We start from the raw sequence: 12,143 nt of genomic DNA, 5'->3' as shown, positions 1-12,143 counted from the left end.
GAAATCACGTCAAATATAACGAGAATGATCATAATGTATGACGATTAAGACATTATATTTGATAGGAAAGCCCACGATTTGCTACTTGATTTTATAGCACATGAAATGTATAGTATTTTCGGTCAGGAAAACACAAATAAAGTAAAACGTGTGAAAAACATTGACTACAAGCATCATTTTATTGCATAACTCATTAATACCGTAAAGCTGCATTGACACAAATTGCATTATAAAGTGTGCTATATAAATACTTTTCAGTTGAACTATTCATTTGTCTCTTAACTAAACATTTATTTATTTATTTTATATTTTTTCATTCATTGACTCGACGTGAATTGACCTCCATTCATCCGTTCATTACCCTATAGGCGGTTCCGTTACCTTAAATCACATGATTTAGTTTCAAAGCTTTTGCGTGTAATTATTTCTGACAGTGTTTTTATATATTTAACGTCTGCAGGGAATCATTAAGTTGGATCACCCACGAATCCACGTCGACTTCCCTGTCATCCTGTGCGAAATATAAGCGGGAAGCGTCATGTCTCAAACGCACTAGACTTCCTTCCACCTTTCTTGTTCTTCTGAGGGGATTCTGTTACGACAGAAAGGGTGTTCTGGCACCACACCTGCTTTGACCAAAAACACGAATCATGTTTTCTGATGTGTGTTCTGGTGTGTAGACGGCAGACGTACGGCGTCTTGTCTTCCGTGACGTACGGTGAGGAGGTATGGAGCCTGAAGCGGTGCAGGGATTGTACAGAAATCACTCGTGTTTGTGGATGTCGATCGACTGCAGTGTGCGCGTGTTTATCGTCGTGTTGTATGTTATAATATTCTGTCGTATCGAAGTCTGACTCTGTTGGGTCGCAACCCACATCTGCACTTTTTTTCTCATTTATTGTACAGTAAATTATGAGTTGTTATACTTGAATAAAAGAGTTTAGCTGATTACGCGGTAGTAATTATTTAAAATATAAAAAGACGGTCGCATTTTACGTCCGTAATGTTAAGGTGAAACTAAATATTCAATGAGAAAAAGTAACGAAAAACAAACTGTTGACTGAAATGTGTTAGCCTAGAATATTTTAATGGATATTTAACACTCTTTAGCAAATTTTAAAATAAATATCTATTTTTTTCAAACAGTACTTTGGGATTTTAGTATAGCTGATATATTATGCTATTGCAGTTTTTCATATTTAATTGGCTTTTATTTTTATATTTTCTGTTTTCGTTTTAATTTTAGTTACGGTTTTTGTTTGTGTTTTTGTAACTTATTATTTTGTTTAATGTCTGTATAGTAAACTAACTTACACTAAACAAAATTAGACGTGTTGAGCTGAAATAAAACGTTTTTAAAAAATCGAATTAATTTTATTTACAGTAATAATTTTTTGTGGTTTAGTTGCAACCCTCGAACGTTTTTAGCGTTGTGTTTTTTATTTATTTAAAATAAATAAGGATGCATTATTAATTATAAAAAAAAAATCATGCACATTGACGACAATAAAAATTATTATTAATTCATTAAATAATATGGGATTTATCAGTTTTTGTCCCTGAGATTTAAAGTAATCATCTTGTCAGAATCTCACTATTTGTGCTAAGCGATGTAATTGTAATGCAATAAAATATTTTTCTAAGAATTTATAGTGAATTTCTGGGTCGTGAATCGAAAACGCTGTCCCTGTCTCATTTTTAGCTTATTTTGCTCTTTCCGTGCCTCTCCCGGCACCAGGGATCTGGGTGCGGTAGATGGTGAAATGTCAGAGGTTAAGCTGTTTTCAACGTTTCCTCGCTTCTTTGAAGCCGGGAGGCTTGATCTCCATCGACACGAGATAGACTCTTTATCAGAGCCGGCCAGGCCCTAAAAGGTAGGTTTCATCAGAAACAGATGCCTGTCTGGATGACTTCACTGGGAGTGTTTCGTCCCACCCATGCCGAATGAAATGCAGGAAGCTCCGACAGGATGCCATGTCTGCGCGCAATCATTGACACTGATAAGAGAGAATAAACACTTGGAGGGGTTATGAGAGAATGCGTGATGAGACACGTGAAGGTTACGGCGGCCCTCGGGGGGCTTCTGTGTGTGTGTGTGTGAAAGTACTGTTAAAGGAACAGATCACCCAAAATTACAACTCGCCCTGTAGTGCCTGAAATACAAACAGCCTATGACAGGCCCGTAAACATCATAGAGGGGAGCAAGTCGTGCCTCCCAATAATGAAAAATAACTAAATTGTCACCCATACGCTTTAAATTATAGCACTGACCTGCTGCGCTCCATTACGCCGTGATCTATCGGTTGTTATAGTGACATTTCTAGGCTGGTCTTTCCTCAGAGGTCTCCGTGTTCATTAATGTCAATATGACCGAGACGGCCAATCAAATAAAAGTAAGCTGGGCTTACCGTGAGCACGCTGATTCCGGAAAGAGAGAGAGGTCAAATAAAAGTTGCAAAGCATTGCACGAACAGTAATATTCAAAGCTGAACTACTCTACTTTTTTCTTTATTATTGCTAAAAATGTAGTGTTTTGACACGATTCGTATCATTTCTAACTGAATGTGATGCAGCAAGATATGTATGCGTTTCCTATATATTAGGCATAGCTACCAAAAACATTATGTGCGTGTATTTTAAAATATTAGCAAATAATTCTGAATGCTTAATTGTTGTTGGGAAATGGGTTCATCATTTAAAAAAATGTGTGCGTGAAAAAAAAAAAAAAATATATATATATATATATATATATATATATATATATATAAAAAATATATATAAAAATATATATATAAATATATATATATATATATATATATATATATATATATATATATATATATATATATATATATATATATATATATATATATATGGTTAGTTGAGAAAGTATTGAACTGTGTCCTCTGGTGTAACATTGCAGAAATGTTGGAGAAAAAATATTTACATCTGATAAACTGCCTGCTGACCTTTGACCTCAGGGTGTTCTGTAGGACTGTCTTAGATGGAGTGATAATTCTGGGGAAGCGCTGTCTCTGATCTCTCCTGGCGCTCGAGGATGTGAGTTTGCCATTTTTGGGAGGCGGGTGTTATGGGTGTGTGTGTGTCCAGTTCCTCTCATATTGTTAAAGCTTCCTGGCGCTGCGTAGTTGGAAGAAACGGTGATGTAAAACCCCAAGAACGGGGAGAAAAGGAAAAGGCCCCCGAGGAAGGAAGTGACCCTCTCTCTTTCATGAACGCACACATGCACTGACAGAGGCGACACATGAGTCAGCAGAATATGCAGGAATGGCGGAACAGGATCTCTGCGGGTCATTGTCAGAAAGGAACCACTTGAAAGCCGCCCGATGTTGCCCTGATTTCATATTCATCACGTGCATCCTCAAACGTCAGAAAGAGTTTCAGTGAATCCGCACTATTATTTCTCACACAGTTTTATACAGAAAACCGAATACCTAATATGGCTGAATGTTAAGATGAATTTAATGCTACATTCATATTACAAGAGATGGAACAAAAAAATAAATAAAAATGACATAATTAAGTAACGAATAAACTGAAAATGAAAGAAAACTGGAAAATTGTCTATATTATAATTATTATTATTTATTAAAAATAATAAAAATAAATATTAATCATTATATAATATTTCCAAAGCATATATATAAAAAGCATACAAATAAAATATTTCTTTTGCAGTGGTTTTTCTTTCCTTTTTGTCGTTTTGTCATTATGAATAACATTAAAATAAGTTAAAATTAACATTTGTATATTTTAGTTTAACTTTTTCGGTTTGAATAAAGAGGTGCACGTGTAGCCTAATGTTTTTTGGACCCGCTATGACCACGTTTTAGGCCCATCATTTGCATAAAGCAAAACACGCCCCCAGTGAGCTGGTAATAAAACCACGCCCCCTCCGCGCGGAATCAATGAAACTTATCAAAGCGGCTCTCTGGTTTTGTCGCTCCGCCGCGAAGATAAAAGCGTTTCAGATGAAGAATGTGAGGAGATCGGAAGATCAGACCTCACAAGACATCAGTCCGCCTGATCTCGGGTCTTTATGATCGGAGGAGAGCTCGTGAAAGTCTCTCTGTAAGAGGCAACAGGCGACTGAAACGGCAATGATTTACATCGCAACCACAGGATGGACTTATTTATCTGGGAATGAATGCTGTTTTTAATGTCAGAGGTGAGTTGTTTCCATGAAAAAGTTGTTTTGTTGTTCTGTGAGTGATTCGAACTGGCTTGTGGGTATTTAATAGTATTAAAAACATACAAAGTTTAATGGCACTGGCACCCTGAGCTTATTGCATGTAAATACCGTGCATTTCAGGACAATAATATTTATAGCATTGTAGTTTTACAATTAATCGTTTATATGTTGATCTTTAATCGCACTGGAAATTTAATAAAGGTGTCCTTCTAACAGTTCAATAGAAGAAACTGGGATAAATTATTATTTTTTGGATGAGAAAAGAGTTAATAAGATCTCTGAACTGAACAAATTGTAGACCGTCTCATATAATATCTTATATCTGAGATTTATCTGATGGGCGGGAGATTTAAGCTACATTTCCCCTTTTGCGCTTCATTTAATCTTATGACTGTGAGATGCAATTGATATCAAAGTATTTTGGTCATTTTTGCTTCGGTAAGATCAGTGTCTGGTCATCAGTTCTATTAGATAATAAAGCTCGCTTTATTAGAGCTTCCTGTGAATATTTATGTTCATAATAAAATACTGTTATATACAATTACATGTAAACATTTACTTGTATTAAATATTTATTTAATTCGATGCTATAATATTAAAATTCAACATCGGGCTAGTAACTTTAACTGGGATGTTTGTTATATAGTTTTATAATATTAGCCAACTTTTTCAAATGGAAACTCACTTCCATAATATCCTTAATTTGCTTCCTGTGTTATTTTTAATGTCAAAAGTGAGGATTTTTTTCATGATGGTTGCTCTATGGATATGGAGAACGGGATGATTTAGGTTTTTTAAGTGTTTGCACATTGCTTTCACAATAATTTTATAATTTTAGAGTAGTAACCTCCAAGTAATTGATTTATTTGGTTATTTTTAATGATTTTTTTCCAATATTTTTGGTCGTATTTTGTTTGTTTCGGTATGTTTCCTCCTTGACACGAGATAGAGATCAGATATTGAAATTATTCCAATTTTTTTTTACATTTGAGCAGAAGTGAAGGCCTGTATATTGAAAGGCTGAAGTCATGGCGTACTGCGTCCAGCTCTGGAGAATCTGGCTGCTGGTTCCACTGGCTCTGGATCATCTCGCTCTCGCTGAAGATCTCAAGCCCACAAGATGGCCTCTTTACCCTCAGAAGCCCGTGGTTCTGGTCTGGAACGCCCCGACAGAAGACTGCAGGCCTCGGCACGACGTCCGCCTCCGGCTCGATCAGTTTCAGATCGTGGCCTCTCCGAACGAAGGCTTCACCAAGCAGAACCTCACCATGTTCTACAAAGACCGCCTGGGCCTGTATCCGCACTTCCGGGACGGCGTGGCTGTCAACGGCGGGCTCCCGCAGATCGCCAGCCGAACGCACCACAAAGAGAGGATGCCGGAGGGGATCGAGAAGTACATCCGCGACCCGTCCGCGCGAGGCCTGGCCGTCATCGACTGGGAGGAATGGCGTCCCATTTGGATACGGAATTGGGACGCTAAAGGGATTTACAAGAGCCAGTCGGAGTTCTTAGTGGCCCAAAAAAACCCGAGCTGGTCTCAAACGCTGGTAAAAAAAGTCGCCCAGCAGGAGTTCGAGATGTCCAGCCGCCTGTTCATGCTGGAGACGTTACAGCTGGCCAAAAGCTTGCGTCCCAACCAGCTCTGGGGCTTCTACCTCTTTCCCGACTGCTATAACCACGACTACCGACACAGTCTGGAGAACTACACGGGACGCTGCCCGGATGCGGAGAGGGCCCGGAACGACCAGCTGAAGTGGCTGTGGACTGAAAGCACGGCTCTGTTCCCGTCCGTATACATGAAGTCCGTGTTGCGTTCGACTTCCTCCGGTCGCCAGTTCGTCCGAAACCGTGTGAAAGAGGGGATGAGATTGGCATCGGTGGGCGAGGGATTGGCGCGTCCTGTTTTTGTCTACAGCCGGCCTACGTATGACGGAGAGCTGGAGCTGCTGACAGAGGTGGGTTTGTAGAAATGCGCTTGATTTGTAATTTCAACTTTAGCTGTAAGTTTCCCCCTCCTTGATTACCGTCGGGAACTCCGACAAGCTTTACGGGACGTCCCATAGGAATGAACTGAAGAATTCTGCAGAACCACCAAAAGTGGTAAACATTCATTGAATGTGGTTCTTGTGTAGACTAGCATTGCAAAGTAGATATATTAGTTGATGTCCTTTAATTTAGTCTTGTGCAATAGAAAAACATTGGAGAATTTAAAGATTTTTTTTTTTTTTATCCCATTCCTGAATTCTGTGAAAAGTGTGATCATAGAATATTTTTTTAGATCTTATTCTTGATATTATATTAATAGTCTGAGTCGATGTGCAAATAAAAGAAAATTTTATGTTAATTTTAGATTTCTGATTTTCCAAATTAAAATTGTTATTGTTTGATTGTTTGAGACTTTCTTTTTTTTAATCCCAAATAAAATGTACTTTTAACTTTTTTTGGAGATCTATGTTTAAATGAGTAATTGTAAAACTTTCCATTCAATCTTCATTTAATCCCAAATAAAATGTACTTTTAACTTTTTTTTGTTATGGCCTTTAATGATCTGAATCAATATGCAACATTTAAATGAGTAATTGTACATTTATAAATACATTTAGCTAAGTGTATTACTTTTATAATAAGTATTATTTATTTACTATTACATATACACATATAGTATTACATATAGATATGTATATATATATATGTATGTGTATATATATATATATATATATATATATATATATATATATATATATATATATATATATATATGTATATATATATATATATATATATATATATATATATATATGTATATATATGTATGTATATGTATATATATGTATATATATATATATATATATATATGTATATATGTATATATATATATATATGTATACTATTACATTACATTGAAAATACTTATTTAGTATTTAAATTTGAGAGATGTGTAAAAGTGCATGGGAGCAACATTTTACAGACGGTTGCTGAGGTAGCAGAGCCTTGGGACATTTATAAGGCAGGGTTTAGCAAATAAACAATAAAATATTTGTAAATGACTCCATATGACCCCAAGTTAAACTTTTGACGTGTAACAGAATGTGCGGAAATGAAGGTTGACCTTAAAGGACGAAATATTCCATTCAGCTGTCAGTGACTCTCCAGTCTGTTTGTTCAAAGGCCAGAGACGTCTGCAAAAAAGTCTTCTATTGTGCGCATTCGAGAAGTTCACATGCATAACTGTGTTTTTGTCCCCATAAAGTTCTTGGGGTTTGACGCAGCCAGGATTCAAACCCAAGACACCCGTAACATGGCTGTGTTCATTCAACCATCCCTGCGGTTTTGGTGTATTGAGATTAAATCAGAATCTTTTCTTACATAATCATCAGTGGCCTGTTGGTGTGAAACGGACTGAACCAACTAGAGTTTCAGCCTAGGTTTAGAGTCGACAAAACCAAACGCATCCAGCCTGGTTCAGATCAGGTTCGGTGGGTTCACAAATGTTCTGTTCTCAGAGTTTGTGATTTAAAACTGGAGCAAGACACATGCAGCCTCAATTTACTTTTTGTGCTTTTTCATTACTAGAAATAACAATATATGGCATGAATTATGAACAATTAGAATTAATATATCACAGTATAAATATAATAAGTAGCTGAAAAGTCTGGCAATTGTTGTCTTTATTTTTTAAATTTTAAAGACACTTAGAAGTGGCTTAAGTGCATCAGATATATTTTACTTTGCTCACAGCTAATTAGTCCAGTTTGGGTTTGTGAACTTTAAACCAGAATAAAACTCTCTCAAAACTAACCCACGAATACTCAAAGTTTGCGCAATCTAAATCTGGGTTCATGCGGCAGGCCTGTGCTCTTTATCTTTATATCTGTGTGTGTGTGTGTGTGTGTGTGTGTGTGTGTGTGTGTGTGTGTGTGTGTGTGTGTGTGTGTGTGTGTGTGTGTGTGTGTGTGTGTGTGTGTGTGTGTGTGTGTGTGTGTGTGTGTGTGTGTGTGTGCGTGTGTGTGTGCAGGAGAACAGGAAGGGTGGCCACTTATAATGCCACCACCCACCAAACCACAGCAGCTGATTTCCTACTCTATTTTCACCGTTTAAGTTGTGACCTTAACACACAACTTTTAAAATGAGCCGAGTTAACTTTTTGTTTTTGTTCATTGTTCATAGGGGAACTACTTTTATTGCTATTTAGTACCAGTCTTTAAACCTTTGTCAAATAGTGCTTTGTAGAACCATAAGAGGTGCCATATAGCACTTTTGCAGTGATTTTTTTTTTGACAGGGAAACCTCAGCAAATAAAATTAATGCTTACAAGCCAGGGAATAAACATCACAATTTTAGTGTTAACATATGTGTATGTGTATATATATATATATATGTATGTATATGTGTATGTATGTATGTATATGTGTGTGTATATATGCATATGTACGTATGTATGTATGTATATGTGTGCATATATACTGTATATATAATCAAGTAACACTTTTTGACTACTATCTGAGTTAAAGTACTCTACTGGTTCTTTATACAGTAACGGTGTTATATAGCACCTTAACCTCTCCAAAGAACTGCTGAAGAATCCTTTTTTATTTGTTTGTGTTTGAGCAGATGGATTTGGTGTCCACCATTGGAGAAAGTGTGGCTCTGGGCGCAGCTGGTATTGTTTTCTGGGGTGAAGCTGCTTACGCCAGCAGCAAGGTAAGCACTCGCACACCACATTATCAGAAATAGTGCCAGTTAAAGGAATAGTTCACCCCAAAATAAAAAAATACCTCATAATTTACATTATTTTTGAATGTCATATTCACCTAGGATGGCTTGGAATACATTTTTCTTTTTGGGTGAACTATTCCTTTAAGAGGTTTTTACTGACGCTAGTTTATAATTCTAATAATAATGATTGTTTTGTAAATGGTGCTTCTATTGATCATATTACCTATATAAAGACCATATATGATACTGCATTATATTTGAAGGCCTCTAGTTAATAATCTTGTACATGATGCTTGATTAATAGTTGATACTTCTGGTCGCATTTTTTTTTTTTTTACAAACATCTACCTTTAGTTCATGGTTCATGTGTCAGTCTGTTGTGAAATCTCTAGTGATTTTTATAAAGTAAATGCAAGAACAACTTGGCTTATATGTGCATGATTTTCTATAAAAAACCTGTTCAATTTTTTATTTATTTTTTTTAACCAAGAGTTATGTCTTCCGCTATTTTCCAGAGCAGGTTTTTACTATGTTTCTAGATCTGAAAACATTTGAGTTGTGTTGCTGTCTATGGAGGGTCAGATAGCTCTCCGGTTTAATCCAAAATATCCAAATTTGTGCTCTGAAGATGAATGAAGGTTTTACCCCTTTGGAACGACATGAGGGCGACTAATTAAAAGCTAAAACTAACCCTGAACACTGAAGTGCCTACAACGCCTTCCACTTCCAATTTCTTCCAAAAATGTCCAGCTCTAGTTTTCACTTGACATAATCTCCTTCTCTTCGTATGTTTTACCACTCAGACCATTTGTACCAGTTTGAACCAGTACTTGCAGGGTCCTCTGGGCCGTTACCTCCTCAACGTCTCCACAGCGGCCGAGCAGTGCAGTCGCTTTCTGTGCAGCTCTCACGGCCGCTGTCTGCGCAGGCGTCCGGACACGGACACGTATCTGCATCTTGACCCCCAGACGCACGAGATAGTAGACCAGGGGGGCGAACTGCGCGTGAAGGGAGACGTGAGCCCGGAAGGGCGGCGGCGGATGAGCGATGACTTCCAGTGCCAGTGTTTTAGCGGCTATCAGGGCGAGAGGTGTGATCTCGAGGACCCTCTTCAGCAGCGAGGAGACGGACACGCACCCAAAGCATTACGGATTCTCCTCCTCGCTCCATTGCTGATGCATTTACTGACCTGAGCGGTGCCATAGACTTGAACTCGTTTCCTTGCTTATGAAATGTTCGGCTGGTCAGTGCGATCCAAATGCTGTCGTCGTGGGTGAGCTTGAAATCGAAATGTATATATCCAACCACAGGAAACTGAGTTCCTTGAAGTTTTAAATAAGCACTTTTGGTTTTTGCTCATGCAACACTCGAGGCAGATGCAACAGGAAAATCGAATGAACGTTTGTGATTAACCGATGAGTGCATTCATTCAGAAGAAGCTTTGAGCAATTTGGTTTAAAGTGCCTGTCTTGGTTTGAGTGTAGATTTGAGCTATGACTATAAAGATGTTGGTTATCTAACTCTACAGCGTGGGCTGTAGGCATCATATGTAGTTAAGGAAATACACGTGTGTGTGTGTGATTCAAACAGGATCTGAGTAAGCCTTAAAGACGCAGCTCAGCCTAAAATGAATATTCTGTCATTAGTTATATCTTTTATATTGAAGTATTTTCCTAAAAGACTGAGGATATAGTATGTGAGCTGTGCAAACCACTTTTAATGTTTAATAATATGTGAGGCCATCGAGTATGTAGATGAATTTGAATGTTTCTTTGTTAGAGAGCATTTGGAGAAATGTAGCATTACATCATTTGCTCATTAATGGAGCCTCTGCAGTGAATGGGTGCCGTCAGAACGAGAAATCAAACGGCTGATGAAACATCACAACCCACACCGCTCCTGTTTCAGTTAACAACTTTTGAAGCCAAAAGCTGCATGTTTGTAAGAAAAAAATCAAATGCTAAAGTGTTTTAACTTTGAACAATGCATATGTCTTACCTGATTCAGGACTCCTAGTTTATCCAGAAGAAACGGTTCAAAGTTCCAGCAAATCCATGAAGATGTTTTTAAATCACAAACTAACTTGTTTAAAGGTTGTGGATTATTTATACTACTTCTATTTATCAGCCGTTCGGCTTCTCTTTCTGACGGCACCCATCCATTGATGAATAAGCGACGTAGTAATGATACATTTCTTAAAATGCGTTCTTGTGAAGAAGCAAACTCCTCCACATCTTGGATGGCAAGAGGGTGAGTACATTTAAATGTTCATTTTTGATTTCGCTTTCAAATGTAGGTTTTTGAACGTACTGTTCCTTTAAGATGAGACTACTGTTGCTGGAAATGTGGATACATGTCATGCAATGTGGCTTATGCAGGCTGGCTTATATCCTGTTATTTAAAAAGTGTTTGGCAACTTTGGATTATATAGTCTTTTATTGCCGTTTCACTGACTAATTCAATTGTTGCCAAATCAGCATATATTTTCATGCATATTGTTTGCTTGGTTCAGCGTCTCTGTCAGCGTTGTAACAGTGATTGTTAGGAGACAGCGGTTACATTCATATGTGAAAAAGGCACTGGACTGTGAGAGAAGCGTTTGCATTATATCTTTCTTTAAATTGCCAACACATTTGTGAATCAGATTTTCTGAAATTGTGATTTAAATGATTTCTGCATTAAAAAAAGTTGACCTTTTTAATTGTCTCATTTCTTGTCATGTTTGTTGTCATATTGATTTTTGTACATTAACCATTCAGTATTCCTCAGTTAGTGGACATTTTTTCTGGAAAAAAGAACAGACTAAACGGGGGAAACATGTGAGAGTACAAACCTTGGATCTGGTCAACACGAGGACCAGCCCAAATTACAGGGTTTACAAACCAAGAAAGTTATATTTGTTGCTTTTAACTCTGTGAGCCTTTCCTTAAAATAAGATCAGAAGCAATATGAAATATAATGTTTGTTAATCTTTACTCAAATGACTCTAGATGATGCTTTGCATGCAGCTGAAGACGTTTATGGTGCTACCAGCAACTTTCTGTTCCTTGTTTGTTAATCTTAGCTCTTTGCCTGTATCAAAGATGTTTTCTGACTATCAAGATTGCTTCCTTGTTTTTGAGAATTAAAGTCATCATTTTGAAATGTTGTTACCCACTTGACCACAAATGGCAAGTCATTTTTCTTTCAAAACGATGACGTTTAGAGCAGTTTT

The 12,143-nt window shown here is 37.2% G+C and overlaps 2 protein-coding genes across 5 annotated transcripts in view; both read left to right on the top strand.

Moving 5' to 3' along the window:
- Nucleotides 1-1,650, top strand: part of tusc2a (tumor suppressor 2, mitochondrial calcium regulator a) — a 3,800-nt gene extending 2,150 nt beyond the window's left edge. For all 4 annotated transcript variants that reach the window (XM_043241065.1, XM_043241067.1, XM_043241069.1 and 1 more), the window contains one exon: nucleotides 461-1,650. In XM_043241065.1, coding sequence (XP_043097000.1) covers nucleotides 461-526 — 66 coding nt within the window. In that variant the 3' untranslated portion in view covers nucleotides 527-1,650. The remainder of the gene's footprint in view (nucleotides 1-460) is intronic.
- Nucleotides 1,651-3,923: 2,273 nt separating this feature from the next.
- Nucleotides 3,924-11,630, top strand: hyal2a (hyaluronidase 2a). Its single transcript, XM_043242412.1, has 4 exons — nucleotides 3,924-4,189; nucleotides 5,209-6,168; nucleotides 8,825-8,914; nucleotides 9,733-11,630. Exons 2-4 carry the CDS (start codon nucleotides 5,242-5,244, stop codon nucleotides 10,120-10,122), a joined length of 1,407 nt encoding a protein of 468 aa, XP_043098347.1. The 5' UTR covers nucleotides 3,924-4,189; nucleotides 5,209-5,241; the 3' UTR covers nucleotides 10,123-11,630.
- The last annotated feature ends 513 nt before the right edge of the window (nucleotides 11,631-12,143 follow it).

This window comes from Puntigrus tetrazona, chromosome 6 (genome assembly GCF_018831695.1).
Source record: "Puntigrus tetrazona isolate hp1 chromosome 6, ASM1883169v1, whole genome shotgun sequence".
In the NCBI taxonomy this organism is placed as follows: Eukaryota; Metazoa; Chordata; class Actinopteri; order Cypriniformes; family Cyprinidae; genus Puntigrus; species Puntigrus tetrazona.
Note: the sequence above shows the minus strand (reverse complement) of the source record. Positions and strands in the feature narration are given on the sequence as shown.

Excerpts from the sequence above, each read along its gene's own strand:
- hyal2a (XM_043242412.1), top strand. The coding sequence starts at position 5,242 with ATGGCGTACTGCGTCCAGCTCTGGAGAATCTGGCTGCTGGTTCCACTG. Across the intron at positions 6,169-8,824 it reads AGCTGGAGCTGCTGACAGAG|ATGGATTTGGTGTCCACCAT; the intron begins GTGGGTTTGTAG and ends GTGTTTGAGCAG. Across the intron at positions 8,915-9,732 it reads CTGCTTACGCCAGCAGCAAG|ACCATTTGTACCAGTTTGAA; the intron begins GTAAGCACTCGC and ends TTTACCACTCAG.